General features: G+C 43.8%; 1 protein-coding gene and 1 pseudogene across 1 annotated transcript; one reads left to right on the top strand and one right to left on the bottom strand.

Annotated features, from left to right (window-relative positions):
- LOC133055091 (galectin-10-like) overlaps window positions 1–25,077 on the top strand; it is an 86,043-nt pseudogene that overhangs the window by 37,809 nt on the left and 23,157 nt on the right.
- LEUTX (leucine twenty homeobox) lies at window positions 5,151–24,184 on the bottom strand. The gene is made up of 3 exons (XM_061137154.1): window positions 24,089–24,184; window positions 6,377–6,528; window positions 5,151–5,357 (listed from the first exon to the last, which is right to left on the bottom strand). The coding sequence occupies exons 1-3, from the start codon at window positions 24,168–24,170 to the stop codon at window positions 5,151–5,153; spliced, it is 441 nt and encodes a 146-aa protein (XP_060993137.1). The 5' UTR covers window positions 24,171–24,184.

The raw sequence follows: 25,077 nt of genomic DNA, 5'->3' as shown, positions 1-25,077 counted from the left end.
GTAAAGCGTCTGCCTGCAATCCGGGAGACTGAGGTTTGATCGCTAGGTCAGGAAGATCCCCTGAAGAACGAATGGCAACCCACCCCAGTACTCTTGCTTGGAAAATCCCATGGATGGAGGAGTCTGGTAGGCTATAGTCTGCGGGGTCGCCAGGAGTCGGACACGACTGGGTGACTTTACTCGCTCTCTCTCACTCTGTACTCTTTTCCAAGCACCTGGGCACTTAAATTGTGATATTGTTATTTATAATAAGAAATACATATGAAGTCTTGGTTCCTGCTCCTGGCACAGAGCTCTTGGCATAAAACCCTTGGCATTTCCTGAGATGAGCCATAAAAGTGCCTTTTATGTTCGTGAGGTGACTTCTGGAGAGCAGATCACTTTGGGAAGTATAAAGAAGTTAACAATATTAATTCTTCCAATCCATGAATATGGGTTACCTTTCCATTTGACTGGGTCTTCTTTGATTTTCACCTATTTCCTGATTTTTATAAATTTCCGTGTACAAGTCTTTCACCTGATTGGTTAAGTGCATTCTTAGGAATTTTACTTCTGTTGCTGCTGGGAAGAGGAGTGCTATCTAAAATTCTTTCCAGATAATCTGTGGTTTGTTTACAGAGATGTGCCTAATATCTGCAGATTCCATATCCTGCAGCTTTACTGGATTTATCAGTTCTGAACTTCTGACTCTTTGGGGTTTCCTACACACACAAACATAAAGAAAACTCCTCCTGCTTCTCCTCTAACTTCAGTACTTCACTTCTGGCTCCAGGTTGTGTGTGGGTTTTCCCAATGCCAAGCAATTCTCACACACCAGCTAGGAGTTCTACAATTTTAACGTGGTTCTGACATGATGGACCTGGACCCAGCATCAGATCCCACAGATTAAGAGTTCATTCCTGTACTTCCTGGAGGTCTGGTGGCTGACAGTCCACCTTGCAATGCAGGGGACATGGGTTTGATCCCTGGTCCGGGAAGACCCCACAGGTCGTGGAGCAACTAAGCCCATGCGCCACGACTACTGAGCCTGTGTTCCTCAACTAAGGAAGCCCCGGGGTCTAGAACCTGTGCTGCACAACCAGAGAAGCCAATGCCGTGAGAAGCCCAAGCACTGCAATGAAGAGCAGCTCCCACTCGCCCCAACTAGAGAAAAGCCTATGCAAAGCAACAAGACCCAGCACAGCCAAAAAAACAAAAGAAGAATCCGATTTGCAATGCAGGGGATGCGGTTTCAATCCCTGATCAAGGAACTAAGATCCCCCATGCCTCGGGGCAATTAAGCAAAGATCTCATGTTGCTGCAACTAAGACCCAGTGCAGCCAAGTAAGTAAATATCAAAAAGAATAATAAATTATAGTACAGTTTTTCGCTTAGCAACCATCCCTGTTCCCAGCATGTGTAGTCACATCTCACACTCCAGCTATGATCAAGGTTTTCCTCCCAGGCAAAGGCCACATATTCACCTGCAGTCTCGGTCTCTTTGCTGGCAGATGGAGAGCTCTTGTTAGCTTTGCTTGTCTCACAGGGAACAAGATGAACAGATCTAGTTTCAGTCCATCTCTGCAGCGCAGCAGTGCTTCCAGACCCACTCATTTCATAGACTGAGGTGAAGCAAGCACACGGATATCAGCATGTTGAATCCAAACATCTTGCAAACCTGTAAGAGTGGGGGAGCATGGATAGGTCTTATTTTAATACACCCTTCAAATTCCCATAGTGATTTCTGTGGGGCCACGCCTCATCTCAGTATCCTTTCAGAGGCCAGGTAACCACTGCCCCTCTGCCTGACCACACAGCCAAGCCACTGGGCACCGCCAATGAGCCAGTAAAACCAAAATGCAGGGATGTCCCTAGTGGTCCAGTGGCTAAGACTCCACACTCCTAATGCAGGGGGTCCAGGTTCCATCTTGGCCAGGGAACTAGATCTCACATGCCGCAACAAAGATGGAAGATCCCACATGTCACAACTAAGACCCAGCACAGTCAAATACATAATTTAAAAAAAAAATGAAATGCAGGAACCTTTACCACTGTTTAATACTTTTATCCTGCTAGGAAGATGCACGCAGTGCAGCCCACTGAGGTTGTTTTTAACTTCTTTTGATCAGAGTGATGGTCTTTCCAAGTGAGATGCTGTCCATTTACCTTGGAATTGTGGTCCACAGATCTAGCAGCTCTTCGTTGGCCAGTTTGAGCTACACATACAACACTATCCATGTCACGATAGAATCCAGTGGGTCCTCGCATGGTTCCAAAGTGAGTCCCGGGGTTAAAGAGGCTGCCTGATCATACCTCCTCCTTGCATCCCCCAGGCAGCATGTTCTGGTATAAACCATTTTCATTTTGTTACGTATTCTTCTAAGTACAGCCATTCCCCTTAGAGCATTTCTTCATCATCCAAGGTACCATGGCTATTTCAGGTCCCAAGATTATTTCAAATCCTTTAGTCAAAGGGACAGTTTCCAGTGTATCCATTAGCCAGCTAATATGAATAGCAAGCTTGAGACTCCCCTGGTGGTCCAGTGGTGAAGATTCCCCCTTGCAATGCACGGGACATGGGTGCAATATCTGGTCGAGGAACTGAGATCCCATAAGCTGCGGGGCAACTAAGCCAGAGTGCTGAAACTAGAGTCTGTGCGCCACAAGGAATATCCCATGTGCAACGACGTAACCCAATGTGGCCAAATAGATATTTTTTTTAAAGGAATAGCAAGCTTGCCTCTCAAGCGGAAATTCTCTATTCCAATGAATCACCCCTGGGACATGCAATGTTACTCATTCTTATTCAGCATTTTCAACTAATAATGTAGAAGGGTGAATGTATGTGCCTTCTGTTTTATGGTACTTGGTAGGGGTACCATTTCCAAGTCAGATACATAATGTCCACCCTGTAACACAATCAGGTAAAGGAGATGCAATCACTTTACATAAAGGCTGTTGAAACGTAACTGTTCGCCTCCAAACTTTCACACTATTTCAACCAAACCTTACATTCTTAACTGTAGTCTCCAACAGGATTCGATTGCAAGTTTTACTTTTTTAACACTAGGTAGGTGGTGTGTTTCATGACCTGAGGTAACATCCTTTCCCATAAAGCATTCAGGTGAAGGAGACACAACTTCTTTACCTACTGCCTGTTTAAATGTTCCACCTTCTGTAATCCCATCAGCCCTTCATGTTCTCAATCTCACTACAGTTCATGTCAGGACTTCACTGGGTTCTGGTATCCCAGTGGGTGGGTCTCCCACATCAAGGAGATCTGGAAACTTCTCTTTCCACCACTGATCCTTTTTACTCACTGTTGTGTAAAAAGGCTTTGGGTCCCCAGTGAAGAGACCCTGACTCTGTCAATCTTCATTTGTATCAGTCTGCCTAACCTATGCTCAAAGTGATGGCAGGTCAGATTTCTATTATCATCTTTGACTTTTAAATTTTTTCTAAACTAGAGAAAACAGAGCTGACAGGACAGTCGGGGAGTCCTTTTGGCCCACCCAACTTTTGTAGTACTGGATTACAACCTTAGTGGTTTTTTTTTTTACAACCTTAGTTTTAATCAAGTTCCATTTCATTCATTCCATTTCTTAGTACCAACATAGTGATTCATAAACTGGTCCCCAGAAGAGAGTGAAGAAAGAGGCAGATCACAACAGACTGGTCGGTGGCAGCTTAACTGAACAAAGAAACTTAATTACAAAGCTCATCCTGGGTGGACGCAAGCCAAGTAGGTCTCCACATCCACCCACCAAATCTTAAAATGTTTATATGGAGGCCTTTACTGGGTTCAGTCATGTATTCAGTCCAGATGGTCTCAGCAACAAAGTTACTCTCTCAAGACTACATCCTTGTGACAGCTCCCGCTATGGGAAATGCAGGCAGAATGGACGTGCAAAGGACAGAAGATGGGGTGACGAGTCCCTCACTGGCTAGGTCCATCTCACAGGTCAACAGGCAGTCACATCCTCTGGTCAGCGATATGGGTTTTCACACCGTAGGTGACTGCCAGTGTCTGATGAAGCTGTAGCATCAGCTCCTGCTCTTGAGGGCTCAGGCATTGATGCCTCGCAGTTCCGTCAGCTGGGATTCGCATGCAGGAAGACTTGGGGTGTCCTCAGTGGCAAAAGCTTCTGGTGTCACCGACAGCCCCAGGGCTCCTTGGTGAAAGTGGCTAAGGCCTGCCTGCTCTTTGCTCTAGCGTGAGGTCACAGCCAAAGGGATCAGTCTTGGCCGCAAGCTATGTGGTGACACAGGTAAAAGGCTTCCATTTCCTATGGGCATGTATTCCTGTTTGTGTCTGAAGGCTCCCCTTTTCTCCCTGTCCTCGCCCACATTTCTTGTGGTCTTTCAGATGACAGCCATCCTGACTGGGTGTGAGGTGACACCTCACTGCAGTTTTGATTTGCATTTCCCAGATGATAAGCCATGTTGAGCATCTTTCATGTGCCTGTTACCCTGCTGAGTAGTAACTGAACTCCACAGCTCTCCCAGAGCTATTTTCATCAGTGGATAATTATGAAATCATTGTGTTTTTTTTTTGTCAGGTACAAGTGCTGGGACCTCCTCATACAATCTATTGCTAATGTCACACTCTTAAATGTTTTTCTTTTGGGGGGGGGGGGGTTGTTATTTGAGTGTTTATTTTTTCAGCTGTGCCATGCGGCATGTGGGATCTTAGTTCCCCAACCAGGGACTGAACCCATGTCCCCTGCACTGGAAGCGCGGAGTCCTAACCCTTGGATCACTAGGGAGGTCCCTAATTCTTTTTGTTTTAAAGACAGAGACGGCCCATGAAAAACAGGTATTTTTACATGATATTAATGGAGATAGCTTAACTGGGACAAACTAGGAGAACTAGATAGTTTCTGCTATTTCTCTAAAGACACCTGATGACTGCCCTTTATACTGAAATTTGGTTGAGGAGGCCCTTAGAGGACAGAAGGGAGCCGCAACTATTGAGCCCGAGTGCTGCAACTACTGAGCCCTGCACACCTAGAGCCTGTGCTCACAGCAAGAGAAGCCACCACAGTGAGAAGCCCGAGCACCACAACCAGAGAGCAGCTCCATCCCCGGCAACGAGAGAAGAGCCCATGCAGCAACAGAGGCCCTGCAGAGCCAAACATACACAGATAAAACCATCTTTAAAAGGTATCGGATCACGGAACTTCCTCAGGACTGTAGCTGTGCTCGCCATCACCGTGGTGCTCAGCGCCGACCACAGGCCCCCAGCTGGAGCACTCTGGGAGGAGGTACTGATCCAGACTGCTGGGGTCATCATCCCCAGGTAAGTCGTATAACTGTATAAGCTCATCCAGGTCATAAGGAATGGAGGCCCAAGGAGGATCAGCGTCTCTGAGATCTATCTGTGGGAGGTGATCAGTCTGGAAATTGCAGGATGAAGGGCATGGAGGGGCAGCAGCCCCTTCACACTGCTCAGCGTAAGAAAGCGCAGGCAGCTCGTGATGAGAATCATCTGAAAGGCTGAGACTCGTGGGATGAGTGCTTCCTGAAGTGCCCGGTAAGGGCATCTCTTCCTCCTTCACGGAAACAACCTGATGTGGGTCTCCTGGTGACACATTTTGCTGAAGCTGATTCTCCTCCCTCCTCCTTTTGACACGTTGGTTTTTAAACCATGTCTGGAGAGGGAAGAGATGAGCAGGTTAATAAGAGGGGGAAGCATCCAAAGGAGAATCCTCATATACTCCAGAAATTTGGTTGTTTCTGGTATGTGAAAGTTACTCTCACACGTCTTCACGTTTAATTTGAGTGAGGAAAATTCTATCCTCTCCTGGTCCTGGAATCCAGGAGGCAAAGGGGGTATAGGATTGTGCTACCAACTGGCGCGACAGGACAGACTGCTTTCAGCTAAAAACAGGAGGTGTATTTAGAAAGTGGGTTTTGTCTTGGTGGATACTCTGCGTTCTCAGAGAGGATTCTGAAGCCTGAGAATACAGGGGGGCTGGGGGGTGAGGAGTAGCTTGGGGTGCCTTCAGAATTCGTCCAGCGGTTCTTATGCCCTGAGTACTCTAAGGGAACTTAGCCACAAGGTACATAGATAACTGAATGTTGTGATTAAGGAGAATCTAGAAATAAACAGGAACAGACACAAATCCATCACCAAAGGATCTCATCTAGCATTGTGGGTCTGGAGTCAGAAAGGCCTGGGTTCAAATTCTAGCTCTACTGTTTATAATTCTTGGAACATGATTCCTCTCTGTGACTCTTGGTCTTAAAAAAAAATGTGGAACAAATAAATAAAATGCTTAACATCTGTCCTGGCACACAGCAATTTTTCAAGCAATGAGAATTACATGACTAAATGTGTGAAATTCTGGGTTAGGTGTGCTATCTAGCTACATAGAGACAGACCTCAGGGACATACCTTTATAACTGACTCGTCAAGATGAATAGTTGAAGCAAGTGTTCTTATGAGGAACAAATGTGGGTACCTGGTCCTTTCAAATACATCTCTTAGTGCTCCTAGCTGTTCTCCATTAAAGCGTGTGCGGAATCGGTGAGTTGAATTTTGCTTTTCTGTTAAAAGAGAACAGATGAAAGTCTTTCCTAAAAAATACTTTCCAGGGAGTTGCCCACCGGTCCAGTGGTTAAGAATCTGCCTTGCAATGCAGGGGACATGGGTTTGAGCCTTGGTTGGGGAGCTAAGACCCCATACACTGCAAAGCAACTGAGTCTGTGAGTCCATGTAACTACTAGGCCCACATGCCCTGGAGCGGGTACACCACAATGAGAGAGCCCATGCACCACAACTAGAGAGTCTTTGCATGGCAATAAAAGATCCTGCAGGCTGCAAATAAGACCCAATGCAGCCAAATAAATATTTTTTAAAAATATATATATATTCAATAATAAAAGTAGTGGATAAGTCACATACAAAGCAAGCAGAAAGAGTAAAAGACACAGTAGTAAAATCAATTCAAGATTAACAACCTGTCAAGAGATACATGAAATAAAAAGATGTAAAATGCGTCATACAAATATAAAGTGTGGAGGGGGTTAAAAATACATAGGCTATTATATATGTGAACTTTATGGTAACAACAAAGAAAACACATATTAAATACCTAAAGAAAATGAGAAAAGATAAACAGAACACTAAAGAAAACAATCAAACCACAAGGTAAGAGAAAGAGAAGGAGGCACTACAAAAAAAGCCAGAAAATAATTTCTGCAATGGCAATTACACATCTATCAATAATTACTTTAAATGTAAATGGAATAAACTCTCCAATCAAAAAACCTAGGTGGATAAATGGACTTTTTAAAGCTTCTATTAATATTTGCCTTTTATATGCTGTCTATAAGAGATACACTTCAAAACTGAAGACAGAGAATGAAAGTGAAAGGATCAAAAAAGATATACCAAGCCAAGGGGTCAATCCTAAAGAAAGTCAACTCTGAATATTCGCTGGAAGGACTGATGCTGAAGCTCCAGTACTTTGGCCACCTGATGAGAAGAGCTAACTCACTGGAAGAGACCCCGATGGAGAAACAGACTGAAGGCAGGGGGAGAAGGGGACGACAGAGGACAAGATGGTTGGATGGCATCACCGACTCAATGGACACGAGTTTGAGCAAACTCCAGGAGATGGTGAAGGACAGGGAAACCTGGTGAGCTGCAGTCCATGGAGTTGCAGAGAGTTTGACATGACTAAGTGAGTGAACAACAACAACGCCAATGGGAAGGAAAAGAATGCTGGGGAAGCAATACTTGTATCAGAAGAAGTATACTTTAAAACAAAAGACTGTAACAAAAGACCAAAAAAGGTCATTACAGAAGGATAAAGGGGTCAATCCAACAAGAAGATACATTTGTAGACATTTCTGCCCCCAGCATCAGTTCAGTTCAGTTCAGTTGCTCAATTGTGTCCGCTCATTGTGTCCGCTCAGCGGACACATGACTCTTTGCGACCCCATGAATCGCAGCACGCCAGGCCTCCCTGTCCATCACCAACTCCCAGAGTCTACTCAAACCCATGTCCATCGAGTTGGTGATGCCATCCAGCCATCTCATCCTCTGTCGTCCCCTTCTCCTCCTGCCCCCAATCCCTCCCAGCATCAGAGTCTTTTCCAGTGAGTCAACTCTTTGCATGAGGTGGCCAAAGTATTGGAGCTTCAGCTTCAGCATCAGTCCTGCCAATGAACACCCAGGACTGATCTCCTTTAGGATGGACTGGCTGGATCTCCTTGCAGTCCAAGGGACTCTCAAAGAGTCTTCTCCAACACCATAGTTCAAAAGCATCAATTTTTCGGTGCTCAGCTTTCTTCACAGTCCAACTCTCACATCCATACATGACCACTGGAAAAACCATAGCCTTGACCAGACGGACCTTTGTTGGCAAAGTAATGTCTCTGCTTTTTAATATGCTGTCTAGGTTGGTCATAACTTTCCTTCTAAGGAGTGAGCGTCTTTTAATTTCATGGCTGCAATCACCATCTGCAGTGATTTTGGAACCCAAAAATATAAAGTCTGACACTGTTTCCACTGTCTCCCCATCTATCTGCCATGAAGTGATGGGACCAGATGCCATGATCGTAGTTTTCTGAATGTTAAGCTTTAAGCAACTTTTTCACTCTCCTCTGGACATAAATATACAAAGTAAGTATTAAATAAATAAAGGGAGAAATATACAGCAACACAGTAATAATTGGGGACTTTAATATTACATTCTTAAGGAAATGACTTTCAAGATAAAATTCTCTATGCAGTCAAATTTATCCTTCCACATGAGAACAGAATAAAGATACATTCAGATACTCATAGGTTCAACCAACTTATTTTGTGTGCTATATGAGGATACAGTTCAACTCAGAAAAATAAAGAACAAGAGGGAGGGGCCTTCCCTCGTGGTCCAGAGGGTAAGAATCTGAGCTTCCCATGAATGGAGGTATGGGTTCAATCCCTGGTCAAACACTAAGGTCTCCCATGCCACCCAGTGCAGGCTTTGGGGGGTGGTGGTAACAAACAAGGAGGAATTTGTGTGGATGAAAGGAGGATCCACACAAGAGGGTGACAAGGGGAACTTCCAGGTTGAGTCCTATACAACAGGCCTGGGAAGCAAGCAGAGTTGATTCCTGGAGGAGGAAATGGCAACCCACTCCAGTATTCTTGTCTGGGAAATTCTGTGGACAGAGGAGCCTGGTGGGCTATAGTCCATGGAATCCCAGAGTCAAGACATGATTGAGTACACATACATGTACATCTGCAGCCAATATAAGAAATAAATTATTGGTGTCCAGAATACAACAAAAATGTTCCACTAAGCCTCAAAGGGGGAGAAAAACACTAGAAAAACGCCAAAGGAAAGAAGTAGGAAATTAGCAAAAGAGAAAAGCAAAACAGACTTTAAAATAGAGTGAAGAGTCTCAATTTCATTGGTTGATAAAGAAATGGAACTGGATCAAATTTCATGTACCCACTATTAAAAACAAAAGAACCCAAATGGAGTCACTTATGCTCCACACTGCCAACAGACTTAATTTACAGTTTCAGCTCTCCCAGAAATGGAATCTTAAGCCCATCAATCAGTAATTGCTCAATCAGTACTAGTTGGGTAACTGATAGACCCCTGCTATCCCATAAAGGGAAGTAACCCTGCAATAATCTGATTTCCCACCTTGTGTAGCCTAGTTCCTATTCCCTTCTGCCTGTACAATACAAATCATTCACTTTACACAGCTCCTCTGAGCTCCTTCTGATATGCTAGGCTGGATCCTGCCTGATTCATGAATCACTGAATAAAGCCAATAAAATCTTTAAAATTTACTCAGTTCAATTTTGTTTTCTGAACATCACCAAATGGTTGACATTTAAAAGTATGACAGTACCACTTGTTAAAAAGGAAGTGGAGAAAAAAAAAAAAAAAAAAAGGAAGTGGAGAAACAAAAACTTAAATTACTAGTGATGTAATTTTCTACTACACGTTATTCACTAAAGGAATGTTGCCTATAAGCTTAAATTATACATAACAGCTCATCTCTGGGAACCCTCCCAGGTAATGATCATTAAGCTAAAATATCTTTGTTTACCATATAGGAAATATCTTGACCAGGCTCACCTGAGAACGACTGTAGGAAAGTCATTAACACATTCCCTCCGGAGGTTGATGGGAACCAGGAAATGTTTGACATTACTTCCTCCCCTTTTAGAACATAAGAAGCCTGAATTGTAACTCAGACATGGAGGTTCTTTGGAACTCCAGTCCACTATCCTCTTGATCTGCTGGCTTTCTGAATAAGGTCGATATTCCTTGTCCCAACAACTTGTCTGTGGACTTCCCTAGGGATAGGAATCTGCTTGCCAATGCGGGAGATATGGGTTCGATCCCTGGTCTGGAAAGATTCCACATCCCTCAAAGCCCCTAGAGCCTGTGCTCTTCAACAAGAGAAGCAACGAGAAGCCCCAACACCACAACGAAGCGCAGCCTCCACTCGCCACAACTAGAGAAAGCCCTCGAGCAGCAACAAAGACCCAGCACAGCCAAAAACAACAAAAAGAAAATCGTCTGTCGATTTATTGACCTGTCATGCAGTAAGCACTGTTTTTCAAATGCTCCCTGTTGGTATAACCCAATGGTTCCCAAAACTGATGAGCCAGTATTGGCAAAGCTCAGAGACTACCACAAACTCTCACCTCAGTTTATCACAACCCAACTACTCAGCCTCTAGCAACTTCAGCTTGCATTGCCTTTACCCAGCTTACCTGCCATGAGAAATCCTTGAGAAGCCCGTGATTCAACCAGATGTTGCCTGACTCTGAATTGTAGTCTTATATATCTGCTGGGTTTAGAGGCCTAATATTTAAGCAAAATTTTAACAAAATCATGCCCCCACCCTACCCCTCCCTAATGCCACACCCTCCCATCATCCACTCAACAGGATTAATGAGAATCTAGTCTGTGCCTGGGGTTGTCCAGGGTCCTGGGGATAAGGTGTGAATCCAGATTTCATTTCTGACCTCAAATAGTGGAGGAAAATCAATCAAAGTCAAGGAGGACATGGATAAAATGTTCAACACTGTCACTCACAGAATAAAAATAAATAAACAGGATGCTGGGAGAAAGAACAAGTTGGTGAGACACCTGAAATCAAAAGGTAAAGAAGGGGTTTTGTGGGTGGGCCGCTCTCGGTGTGAACTGGGGGTCAAGAATGAATGTCTAAGGGACAGCTTGTGGAGGAGATGGACTGTCAAAGCCCCCCAACATCAGGTCTTCCCAGCCTTCCCACACGAGATAGCAGCCGACTTGGGGGAAGAATTTGGCAGAGCTTGAATCACAGAGGTCCTTGTAACTTAGGTTAAGGAGTTTTCGAATTTGGGACAGCTGAAAGTCCACGGACAATTCTAAGCAAGCGAACTTAACAAACTTGAATTTTTTAATTTAAGATTTTTTTGTTTTTGGTCATTTCAGGATCTTTGTTGCATCTTGTGGGATCTTTTGTTGAGACACACAGGCTTAGTTGCCGCGCAGTATGTGAGATCTTAGTTCCCTGATCAGGATCGAACCTAAGTCCCCTGCATTGCAAGGTGGATTTTTAACCACTGGACCACCAGTGAAAGTGAAAGTTGTTCAGTCGTGTCCGACTCTTTGCAACCCCAAGGACTATACAGTCCATGAATTCTCCAGGCCAGAATACTGTAGTGGGTAACCATTCCCTTCTCCAGGGGATCTTCCCAACCCAGGGATCGAACTCTGGTCTCCCATATTGCAGGCAGATTCTTTACCAGCTGAGCCACCGGGGAAGCCAGGGATTCCACTGGACCACCAGGGAAATCCTCAAACTAAATTAAAAAAAAATCATGCTGCTCTCTTGCCTCTTAGCTTCCCTTTCCCTGACCCTTTGTTCATTTTTTCCCCTCTCACCTTCATTTATTCTTCCTCACAGTGTTTGTCTCTGCAAGAGGTCTTATGTATTTTGGTGAACATATGTAAACATTCCTGTATTTTCTGAGGAATTTTTCCCAGGACCCAGATTGGGAGATTATGCTTTCTCAAAAACCATATGTAGCTTGTTGAGTTTGTTATGCACTGCACTGAACTGGTCACTGGAGCCTCCTACACTCTAGCTATCCACTTAGGGCTTGTAGTGGTTTTTTGTTTGTGTGAATAAACTTTCTATAATGGAATAATTTTAGATTTATAGAAAAGTTGCAAAGATAATTACAGAGTTTCCACAAACAATTCATCCAGCTCCCTCTAATGTTAATGCCTTACATACCCAGGTACATTTGCCAAAACCAAGAAATTTACATTGGTATATTAACTAAGTTTCAGACTTTCTTCTTCTTTTTTCCTGCACTGGGTCTTCGCTGCAGCATGCAGGCTCTCTAGTTGTGGTGTGCAGGCTTAGCTGCCCTGAAGAATGTGGGATCTTAATTCTCCTGTCAGGGACTGAACCCATGTCCCCTGCACTGGCAGCAAATTATAAACCTCTGGACCACCAGGGTAGTTCCCAGACTATTTTTTATCTCACCAGCTCTCCCCTAATGTCTTTTTTAGACTTTTTTTAAGAACAGTTCCAGGTTCCAGGCAAAACTGGAGTAAGAGTAAGAGAGTAAGATAAAGAGACTTCCCATATACCGTCTGTTGCCACACATACATAGCACCCCCACCATTATCCACCCGCCCCGTCAGAGTGGTACATTTTTTATAACAGATGAACTTACACCAACACATCACAATCATCCCAAATCCACAGTTTACCTGAGGGTTCACTCTTGGGGTTATACATCCTGTGGGTCTAGAGACATGTGTACTAACCCATTCACCCTTAAACTATTATGCAGGGGGTTTTCACTGACCTAAAAATCATCTGTGCCCCACCTACTCATCTTCACCCTGGGAACCTCTGATCATTTCCCCATCCTTTACTGAATGTCCTATGTCAGAATCATACAGTATGTAGCCTTTTCAGATTGGGTTCTTTCACTTAGTAATACGCCTTTAAGATTCTTCCATGTCTTCATAGCTCACACTTTTTAGTGCTGAATAATATCCCATTGTCTGAATGTGCTAGAGTTTGTTTACCCATTTACCTACCCAGAAACACCTTGATTTCTTTCAATTTCTGGCAATTATGAATAATGCTGCTATAAATATTTCTGTGTAAGTTTTTCAATGGACATAAGTTTTCAACCCCTTTGGGTAAACATATATAGGAGCACAACTGGTGGTAAACACAGTAAGAATATGTTTAGTTTTGTAAGAAACCATCAAACTGTCTCCCAAAGTAGCTGTACCACCTGGCTCTCCCACCGGCACAGAACAAGACTCCCGGTCCCTCCATACCCTCCTCAGCGTTTGCTACTGTTTGTGTTCAGCTTCACACATACTAAAGGGTTTGTGGTGTTAACTTCTTGTTCTAATTTACAGTTCTCTAATGATATCTGATGTTAAACATCATATATTCTTATTTGCCATCTGTGTATCTTCTTTGTTATGGGATCTGTTCAGATCTCTGCTGTTGTTCAGTCACTAAGTTGTGTCCGACTCTTTTCAGACCCCATGGACTGTAGCCTGCCAGGCTTCTCTGTTCATGGGATTCTCCCGGTAAGAAGACTGGAGTGGGTTGCCATCTCCTTCTCCAGGGGATCTTCCTGACCCAGGGATCGAACCCTGCATAGGCAGGCAGGTTCTTTACCACTGAGCCACCAGAGAAGCTTCTTCAGATCTCTGGCCCATTTTTAAATTGATTTGTTCTTCTTATTATTGTGTATTTGAGAATTCTTTGTTTTGACAAGAGTCTTATCAGATATGTGTTCTGCAATTATTTTCTCCCAATATGTGTGTCTGACCTTCTCATTCTCTTGAGTTTGCAAGGTTTTGACCTTTTTTTGACCAGAAGAGAGATCTTTGTCAGCTAGTAGTTCTCAAACTTTAGGATACATGAGAATCACCTTGTAGGCTCATAAAAACATATAAAGCTGGGTCCCACCCCAGAGTTCAATATATCACTATATATGTAGGCACCAATTGGGACCTATAAATATACATTTTAATAAATTCCCAGATGAGCTGATTTGTTGATCTGGAAACCACACTCAGAGGACCACTGTTCTAGCAATCCCAGGGTAGTCTTTTCATACGTATTGAAACCTGCTGATGACTTTCTAGATGAACTATAAAGCCTCAGGTCAACTCTGTATCTGTTATAAATATTTTCAGCATCCAAATTTGATGGCAGTTTTTTCTTTTAAAGAACCACTTTAATTTAGGTCACTGTAGAGCACAGAAATATTAGCAATATTCAATTACCTTCTACCATGGATATAATTTAATTCTAACATTTTCTGAAATTGTGTATTTTCCACAATTTGGAGAGAATTTAGTTTAGAAGGGGTTATTTGCAAACCTGTAAAAATCACAGATAAGTCACTGTGGGAGAGGATAGCTAGATATTCACCTATCACATTTCCTCTTTCCCAGGCATGTGGAAAAATACATATGGATATTGATCTGTAATGTTCCTTTCTTGTGATATCTTTGTCTGCCTTTGGTGTCAGAGTAATGCTGGCTTCATACAATGTATTTCATAATTCAGCAGTGAAGCCATCTCACTAGGGGAGTTCTAGTAGGGAGGTTACTGAGTCAACCTCTTTACTTTTATAGTTCTGTTTATATTATTATATATTTTTTCTTCAGTCAGTTATGGTATATTAAAAAAAAAAAAATACTTGGCTGAGTGGCCAAGATGGCAGAGTAGGAAGACCCTGAGCTCACCTCCTCTCACGAGCACATAATAACTACAACTATTTACAAAGCAACTGTCTATGAGAATGACCCAAGAACTAGCTGAAAAGATCTTCTACAACTAAAGATACAAAGATATAAAAAAGAAACCATGACAAGATAAGCAGAGATGCAGTCAAGACCTGCTTTAGGTAGGCAACCCACAAACAAGAGGATGATTACAAATGCAGAGATTCAACGGAGGAGTGAGGATTCTGAGCTCCCCAACCTAGAGGTTCTCCATCAGGAAGACAGACACCCAGACTGTTTGGCTTGGAAGGCCAGTGGGACTTACTCTGGGAGAGTTGGTGGGTACAGGAAACAGACTCAATTGAAAGGGTGCACACGAAATCGCTGATGCTCTGAGAGCCAGGGCAGGAGCAGTAATTTGAAAGGAAGCTGTGTCAGAGACACCTGCAGATCCGGGAGAGCCTCCTGGAGAGGCAGCAGGAAACTGGGACTCACCTGCCAGCAGCCACTCTGAGGTGCTCATTCTACTACAAGAACACTGCTGCTAGTGCGCGTCCTTCTGGAACCCTCCCTCTAGCCTGTTAGCACAGGACTTGGACCCACCCATCAGTCAGTTGGCACCAGTCCTGGGATACCCAGTATCAATCAGGTGACTCCCCGGGGACCGGCCCCACCAACCAGAGGGTCCAGGACCCACCAGTGGGCTGCTATTAGCTCTGGGACCCATGGGGCCCCACAGCTAGTCCACCAGTGGGTGACACCAACTCCAGGACTCCCAGGACCCTGCAACAAAGGCCTTAGGACACAGCTGCACCCACCAGTGGGCTGACACCAGTTCTGGGCACCCCAAGCCCTGCTGCCAGAAACCCCTGGACTTGGCTCCACCCACCAGTGGTTCAGCAACGGTCCTAAGACACTGCCTCATTCCCCAGTGTGTGGGGATCAGCCCCAGGACCACCTCAACCCCGATGCCAGACAGGCTGGGACCTGGGTCACCCACCAGCTGGCTGGTACCAGCCTCAAGTAACCTGGGGCTCCTGAGCCAGCTGCCCCAGAATCCGGCCCAGTACAACAGAAGGACATCACCAGCCCTGGGGCCCTGGCCCCTCAGCCATTCATACCAGCACCACCGACGGGCCAGCACTGACACCAGGACCCTCGGGACGCCCCGGCCAGCAGCCTTGCGCCCCAGCCCCACCCACCAGTAGGCCAGCCAGGACAGGGACTCCCTGGGCCATACAGCTCAGCTTCTTTGTGCTTCCTCTCAAAGCAACAACAACAAAGCCTAACTCAAAGACCAGGTCAGAAGGGATCCGAGGCTTGTCTCACACCCCCGTGCTTGGCACCCTTCAATTAACTTTTACTTGGCTGCAAACACACACTGAAGCAGAGAAAAAAGATTATGTTTCAGTAGATATTAAATCCTAGTTTTGAGATCTGTATTTACTGCCTAAGACTCACCTCCAAAGATACCTCCTCATTGTGTAAAGTTTAACTGAATTATTGAAGGGCACTTTTAAGTTTATTTCTGAAGCTGATCACAGCAGTCTATCTTTGGATGAAGATCAGATGCCCTAAGAACTTCAACCAGGAGACTGTGTATACTTGAGAAGGCATCACTTAAAGGACTGTCTGAAACCTAGATAAAAGGGCCTTCATCAGGTACTCTTAAAAAGCGCATCTGCAACAAAACTGAAGGGAACTGACTGTTGAGTTTATTTCCCACTTAAGAAAGGGCTCTGTGTTGGACTGGCCTATAGAAAGCCCTGCTGATGCCCAAAGACACCCACATCAGGACAAGCCCACAGCAGTGACAGGTGGAGAATCGGAGCCAGGCTTGTGAGACACATCCGGTTCATGTGACTGAACCGTTCACAAGCTGTTTGTCTTCCTACAACACTGAAAATTATTTTTTTTTACTTTCAACCATACTGTTACCCCCAATATTTAAGACAGAAAGGAAACTGTCCAGTGAAGTTGTAACAGAGTGTAGCTACTCGTAACGTATCACTGCCTGTTTTAAGTCTATGCTAAAAGCAACATATTAATACAATGTTTCTATGACAAACTGGTATAATTGATAAAATGTACAAGCCTATAAAATGTTTCCTCATTAAAATGCCTCTGAGTTTGTTCACTATGTCTGATCTGTTTTCTCCCAATGTGGATAGCTAGGCAAAAAAAAATATATAAACAAAAAGTAGGCTTAGCACCACAGGACATGATGGACCAACCACCCTGGCACCAAGGGGCAAATATTTTGACCTAGCAAAAGATCTGTAATCAAAACAGGAAATGACAGAAGAAATGTTCATATATTGAGGTATGGGGAAGTCATTCTGGCTTATACACTGTACATCTGCTTTAACCATTAAGGAAAAAATACATTTAGAAATCAAAACAGAGCTGGATAGCCCTTGTGGACATGGTTTCAGACAAATGCCTGTATTATTGTGAACCTGAATTTTCTGAAGTGTGTCAGAATTAAGGATACCGCCATCAATTTTCAAAATAATATCTGCCAGCAGCTGCCAACTACAGTATTATAGTCTCAAGGTAACAATGAAATCTTTCTCTTACTTAAGAATAGTAGTAACAGGACTTCCCTGGTGGCTCAGTGGGAATCCGCCTGCCAATGTAAGGGACTCGGGTTCGATCCCTGGTCCTGGAAGATTTCACATGCCATGGGGCAACTAAGCCTGGGTGCCACAACTACTGAGCCTGTGCTCCACAGCCCATGCTCTGCAACAAGAGAGCAGCCCCCGCTCACTGCAACCAGAGAAAGCCCAAGAGCCACAGTGAAGACCCAGCACAGCCAAAAATAAATAAAATAAAAAAGAACAGTAGTAACAAATGAGAGAGCTTAAGCTACAGCCTCTCAGAATAAAACACTAGACTTTTTTTTTATCATGAATAGTACTAAACAATTGCTTTAGATTAGATTTTAGCAGAAAAAGGACACGTATGTGCAGTAGCCATACGTGTTTTATATGTTAATGGCCAGATTACAAAGTTAGACCTACTTAGATAAAATTAAACAACCGCCTATCAGGCTAAAACAAGTCTCCCCAGAAGTGCCCAGGCCAGCCTGTTCTTCAGGATTATTCTCCTTCTTTCCTCAGGGAATGAGATCTGCTTTCCGAAACTTACTAAATTTCTAGTCATCACTCTTGCACTTACTCGTAATTGGGTCTGTTGCCCTGAAAGGGTGGACCCAGGGAATAAAAACCTTAAATCATGAAAGACTCAGATCCAGCATTTGGAACATGGAAGATCCCAAAGCAGGGTCAGTTCCCCATATTGAGGCAGGACGATGATCTGTTTCAGCAAGAATTAGCTAGAGCAACTGTCGTCTTGTTTCCTCAAAGATTTCGGGGAAGTTAAAACCAAGAGTGGGGACTGAAACCGAATTTCTCTAAAACCAAGTCTCTTTACCAAGTTTCTGATTAATCTCTCTATTCAAAACTTCTTTCTTGTCCCCTTGGACCGCAATCCTGTGCTAACTGAACACTACTCCACCAGGGTCAGATGGCTGTAACTGCTGTTTTCAATAACATCATTAATGTACTAACATTGCTGTTACAGATATCATTATTAATGTACCATGCAGGTTGTTTCTCCAGAGCAAAATGAGCTAAGACACTCCAGAGCTACTGACCACATGGCCAGAGAATCATAACCAGACACATGCTGATTCCTGAAACTACATTCAGGAATGTCATGATGCTTAATCCCCGTCTCTGCATTCTTCCCCTTTATAAGACCCCCTAACTCAAAAGCCAGGTTGGAGTGAATCTAAGGGCTCGTCTCCCACTCCCTGCCTGGATGCCCTGCATAAACCCTAACTTTGCTACAAACACCCCCCCAACAGAGTCTGTCTTTCTTGGCCATAGGTAGATGAGCCCTTACCGATAGAATGCTCCTGGAAACAACAAAACCGGTACAACGAGGCAGAAGAGTGTTCTCGGTTAAAAGAGGCTAAATATCAACAACTTCAGATATGCAGACGACACCATCCTAAAGGCAGAAAGCAAAGAGGAACTAAAGAGCCTCTTGATGACGGTGAAAGAGGAGAGTAAAAAAGCTGGCTTAAAACTCCACATTCAAAAAACTAAGATCACGGCATCGGATCCCAATACTTCATGGCAAATAGATGGGGAAACAATGGAAACAGTGACAGACTTTATTTTCCTGGACTCCAAAATCACTTCAGATGGTGACTGCAGCCATGAAATTAAAAGATGCTTGTTCCTTGGTAGAATAGCTCTGATAAGCCTAGAAAGCATATTAAAAAGAAGAAACATCACTTTGCCGACAAAGGTCCATCTAGTCAAAGATATGGTTCTTCCAGTAGTCATGTATGGATGTGAGGGTTGGATCATAAAGAAAAAGGAAAGATAGCACTAAGTCATGTCTGACTCTTGTGATCCCATTAACTGTAGCCTGCCAGGCTCCTCTGTCGACGGAATTCTCCAAGCAAGAATACTGGAGTAGGTTGCCATTTCCTTCTCCAGGGGAGCCTCCCAACCCAGGAACTGAACCCAGGTCTCCCGAATTGTGGGCAGATGCTTTCCTGAAAGCCGAGTGCCAAAAAATTGATGCTTTTGAATTGTGGTACTGGAGACGGTCAGATGGCATCACCGACTCAACGGACATGAGTTTGGGTAAACTCCGGGAGTTGGTGATGGACAGGGAGGCCTGGCGTGCTGCAGTCCATCGGGTCACAAAGAGTTGGACATGACTGAGTGACTGAACTGAACTGAACTGGAGAAGACTCTTAAGAGTCCCTTGAACTGCAAGGAGATCAAACCAGTCAATCCTAAAGGAAATCAATCCTGAATGTTCATTGGAAGGACTGATGCTGAAGCTCCAATACTTTGGTCACCCGATGCAAAGAGCCAACTCTTTGGAAAAGACCCTAATGCTGGGAAAGACTGAGGGTAAGAGAAGAAGGGGACCAACAGAGGATGAGATGGTTGGATGGCACCATCGACTCAATGGACACGAGTTAGAGTCAACCTCAGGAGATGGTGAAGGACAGCGAAGCCTGCAATGCCACTATGGGGTTTTGAACACTCAGACGTGACTGAGCAAGTGAACCACAACAAAAACAGGCTAAGGGACACAGCAGCCCAATGGAATGCACAGAATCTGAACGGATCCCGGGCTTAAAATTTGCTATTAAGGACATGTGTTTGGACAATTTGGGGAAACTTAAATGTGAGTTATATAGTAGTTGCCAATTCTTAAGCAGGAGCAGAGCTGAACATCTAGCAATCTTGTGGAAGGTATAAAAATTGGAGCTTAGTGCTTGCCAAAGGGAGGAGATTTGATAAGCACCTTAGGCTAAAGTTACCTAGGAGATTAAGTGTATCATTATAATCACCTCTCAAAGCAGGTAAGACTGAATCTAATCAGCTCTGCTTTTATTTGGATCAAAGAATGTATCCTCACTCTTGTTCAGTTGCTCAGTCGTGTCTGACTCTTTGCAACCCCATGGACCGCAGCACGCCAGGCTTCCCTGTCCCTCACCATCTCCCAGAGCTTGCTCAAACTCATGTCCATTGAGTTGACGATGCCATCCAACCATCTCATCCTCTGTCGGTCCCCTTCTCCTCCTGCCTTCAGTCTTTCTCACCATCAGGGTCTTTTCCAATGAGTCGGCTCTTTGCATCACGTGACCAAAGTATTGGAGCTTCAGCTTCAGCATCAGTCCTTCCAATGAACATTCAGGACTGATTTCCTTTAAGACTGACTGGTTTGATCTCCTTGCCTGGAAAAGTTAATCCACTTAGAAAAGTTAATCCACGTGTGTTAATTGATAACACAATTTAAAGCTTTAAGAATGCTTGCATCTAAAAAAAATATATATATATGGAAACACTCCCTTCATTAAAAATTTAGCAAGCATACCAGGAGATCATTTCATACAAGTCTACTTGCATAAATTAAATTTGTAAAATCTAACTGCATTAAATGACTCAAAGCTCTGAAACCAGCATTCCGTGATTATTTTATTTACTAGAGAAGACAACACTTTCACAGTTTCAGGATCAGTTCAGTTCAGCTGCTCAGTCATGTCCGACTCTTTGTGACCCCATGGACTGCAGCATGCCAGGCCTCCCTGTCCATCACCAACGCCTGGAGTCCACCCAAACCCATGTCCATTGAGTCGGTGATATCATCCAACCATCTCATCCTCTGTCATCCCCTTTTCCTCCTGCCCCCAATCTTTCCCAGCATCAGAGTCTTTCCAAATGAATCAGCTCTTCGTATTAGGTGACCAAAATACTGGAGTTTCAGCTTCAATATCAGTCCTTCCAATGAACACCCAGGACTGATCTCCTTGAGGATGGACTGGTTGGATCTCCTTGCAGTCCAAGGGACTCTCAAGAGTCTCCTCCAACACCACACTTCAAAAGCATCAATTCTTTGGTGCTCAGTTTTCTTTATAGTCCAACTCTCACAACCATACATGACTACTGGAAAAACCATAGCCTTGACCAGACGGACCTTTGTTGGCAAACTAATGTCTCTGCTTTTTAATATGCTGTCTAGGCTGGTCATAACTTTCCTTCCAAGGAGTAAGTGTCTTTTAATTTCACGGCTGCAATCACCATCTGCAGTGATTTTGGAGCCCAAAAAAATAAAGTCAGCCACTGTTTCCACTGTTTCCCCATCTATTTCCCACGAAGTGATGGGACCAGATGCCATGATCTTAGTTTTCTGAATGTTGAGCTTTAAGCCAACTTTTTCACTCTCCTCTTTCACTTTCAAGAGGCTCTTTAGTTCTTCTTCACTTTCTGTCATAAGGGTGGTGTCATCTGCATATCTGAGATTATTGATATTTCTCCCTGCAACCTTGATTTCAGCTTGTGCTTCTTCCAGCCCAGCGTTTCTCATGATGTACTCTGCATATAAGTTAAATAAGCAGGGTGACAATATACAGCCTTGACGTACTCCTTTTCCTATTTGGAACCAGTTTGTTGTTCCATGTTCAGTTCTAACTGTTGCTTCCTGACCTGCATAACAGGTTTCTCAAGAGGCAGGTCAGGTGGTCTGGTATTCCCATCTCTTTCAGAATTTTCCACAGTTTATTGTGATCCACTCAGTCAAAGGCTTTGGCATAGTCAATAAAGCAGAAATAGATGTTTTTCTGTAACTCTCTCGCTTTTTTGATGATCCAGCAGATGTTGGCAATTTGATCTCTGGTTCCTCTGCCTTTTCTAAAACCAGCTTGAACATTGGGAAGTTCACAGTTCATGTATTGCTGAAACCTGGCTTGGAGAATTTTAAGCATTACTTTACTAGCATGTGAGATGAGTGTAATTGTGCGGTAGTTTGAGCATTCTTTGGCATTGCCTTTCTTTGGGAATGGGTTCGATCCTTGATCAGGAAACTAAGGTCCCACATGCCATATGGCATGACAAAAAGAAAAATTTTTTTTTAAGAAAAAGGAAAGGATACTCTTATTGAGGAAAAGGGAAAGTTTTGAGGAGCTGGTATAAACAAAAAGTCCATTGGAGGAAACTGAGAGTTTAAAGTACAGTGTATTTTCATTGGCTGAGCTGTTTCCAGGCAGAGAGAAAATCTTTCTTCCTCCTGCTGGGGGTCGTAAAGTAAGGTCACTTTTGCCAGAGAGGTGAGGTACATCTCTCCCCACTGGGATCTATGAGGACAGCCGGTGGCGCATGCGTAAGAGCTCCCTCTTCTGGCTGCCCAACTTCATTTTAGTGAGGTTTTTCTTTTATTAATCCTCACAGGAAAGAATAATATAAATAATGCCTATGTACCCACTCTCCCACTTAAACTATGAATATTCTTGTTTCATTGTTCCTCCCACTTATTTGGGGGGGGGATTTTAAAATAAATCTCAGTCATATTATCATTTTTCATATAAACACTCCAGAATTTATCTCTAACAGATAAGGACTTTGAAAACATAATCACAACTACCATTACAATGTTCCAGAAAACTCCCTTGATATCATCTGATGCACAGATTACATCTGAATTCTCCAACAGAATGTGAAGTGTACTTTTTCAATCTAGGGAAGATATCTTTCAAAGGCAATGGGGAAACCTTGACTTTTTCAGAAAACGTCATCAGTAACAAACCCCTTCTAGAGAAATGTTAAAGTACATCCTTCAGGCAGAAGGAAAAGGACACCAGTTGGAAAGCTGGAGTTACACAAAAGAATGAAGAGCAATGGAAATGGCTATTACATCGGTAAATATAATTGTTAAACAGAAATTATAACAATGCATTGCAGAGCTTATAACATGTAAAAATAAAGTGACAAACAGAGAGAGCACTGGGAAGTTGCTGCATAGCACAAGGAACTCAGCTCGGAGCTCTGTGATGAGCTAGAGGCTTGGGATGGGCAGGGGGAGAGGCTCAAGAGGGAGGGAGGGGGGTTCTATGTATACTTGGGACCGATTCACGTTGTACAGCAGAAACCAACACAACATTGTAAAGCAATTATCCTCCAATTAAAAAGAAAAAACAGAAATAAAACACATGAGAATTACAGCATATGTTAGAGGAGAGAAACGAAAATATGCTATTGTAAAGTTATACTGCTTATAAAGTGGTATATCATTTGAGACAGATTGTGTAAGTTAAACATGTACACTAAAAATCCTGAAGAACCACTAAAATAACAAAATGAAGATTTTTAGCTCAACAGCCAACAAAGAAGATGAAACAATAATAAAACTTGATTAATTTAAAAGATGGCAGAGAAAAGGGGAAGGTGGGAATAATAGCTGAGACGAACAGAAAACAAGTAGCAATATGTTAGACTCAATATTTAACCATATCAATAACCTAATTAAAAGCAGATTTAAATTAAATGATTTCCCACCATAATCTGACTAAAGCCACATGATACCCATATGAGTGCAATAAATCTGCAAAACTGGGAGAGATAATAAATCATTGCTTTAAACCAATGTATTTTCAGGAGATTTATTATTCTGCAGTGATTAACTGGAACATCAAAACCAGAGTCTGGTCACTACATCCATGTGTATAACTGTGCTTGTTCTAACAATACATTTTGTCCTCCTCAGTCTAAAATGCTGACGACTCATTTCCAAACATAAAGACCTAGGTTTCTGACCACATAAATTGGAAAAAAACTTGCAATTCTTTGGATGCAAGAAAAAAAGAGATTCCTTAAGGTCAGTTTTCTATGGTTCTCTAACTCTGTCTGTAATTAAAAACTTCAAGTGCTGACTTGGTCATTTTCTCTCTTCAATTTCTCCCATGCATTTTGCACAAAGCCAGGCAGGGGCTTGATATACAATAAATATCCTTAGAACAACCAACCAGCTACAGCTTTGTGTGGGAACCCACACTGGACACACACACACACCTCTCCTCTCCCAGCTCCTCCCTTGTGGAAGGCGGGCCTTCCTGGGGCTGCTGTCATCCTTGTTCCCAGGGGCCTGCTTCATCCGCTCACCCTGCCCCGGCTGGCAGGATGCCCTGGTCCTTGGCCTGAGATTCAAGTTGAGCAGCAGTCACTGGCCTGGGCCTCTTCTGGACGTTCTATGCCCCTTGATAAAGAGCCAAAGCCCTGACCCCTTCTCCCAGACCCCGAGACCTACCACCAGTCCTGCACCTGCAGTGTGTTACCCTGATGCTGTTTACACGTTTGAACGTCACTCATGCATGAAGTGACTGTCCCCACACACACTCTAGTATTCTCACTCCTCCTTCACCTCCACACCCATGGGTTATAACACACCCACCTGAAAGAGATGGCAAGTTTCCCTCTGACCGTCAATGAGGACCCGACAGTCAAGGACACACGCTGCGTGTAAGGGACTTCCAGGGGAGACGAGAGTGGGGGAGGGGCAAGGCCAGGCGTGGGCTCCTGCCCTGCAGCAGTTCCCAGGGGTGCAGCAGGTTAGACATCAAAGGGCAGACGCTTGCTGTTTGCAGTCGCTAAGTTGTGTCCGACTCTTTGTGACCCCCCCACGACTGCGGCATGCTAGGCTCCCCCGTTCTTCACTATTTCCTGGAGCTTGCTCAGATTCAAGTCCATTGAGTCACTGCTGCTATCTAACCAGCTCACCCTCTGCTGCCCTCTTCTCCTTTTGCCTTTAGTCTTTCCCAGCATCAGGGTCTTTTCCACTGAGTTGTCTCCTCACATCAAACTAAGAACACAGATTCAGAAGCCAGCTGCCTGGATTCAGTCCTGATTCGGTTCCTTCCTAACAGTGAGACCTTAAGATCCATTAAACTCCCCCAGTTTCAGTTTCCTTGGCACAAGGAGGATTATCAGAAATTCCTACTTCCTAGGATGTGCTCAGGAACAGATGAGCTAGTATATGTAAAACCTTTAGCCTAATTACTGGC

This window comes from Dama dama, chromosome 4 (assembly GCF_033118175.1).
Source record: "Dama dama isolate Ldn47 chromosome 4, ASM3311817v1, whole genome shotgun sequence".
Taxonomy (NCBI): Eukaryota; Metazoa; Chordata; class Mammalia; order Artiodactyla; family Cervidae; genus Dama; species Dama dama.
Note: the sequence above shows the minus strand (reverse complement) of the source record. Positions and strands in the feature narration are given on the sequence as shown.

Excerpts from the sequence above, each read along its gene's own strand:
- LEUTX (XM_061137154.1), bottom strand. The coding sequence starts at position 24,170 with ATGAAGCAGGCCCCTGGGAACAAGGATGACAGCAGCCCCAGGAAGGCC. Across the intron at positions 6,529-24,088 it reads GAGGAGCTGGGAGAGGAGAG|AAAAGCAAAATTCAACTCAC; the intron begins GTGTGTGTGTGT and ends CTCTTTTAACAG. Across the intron at positions 5,358-6,376 it reads TTGACGAGTCAGTTATAAAG|ATAGATCTCAGAGACGCTGA; the intron begins GTATGTCCCTGA and ends CACCTCCCACAG.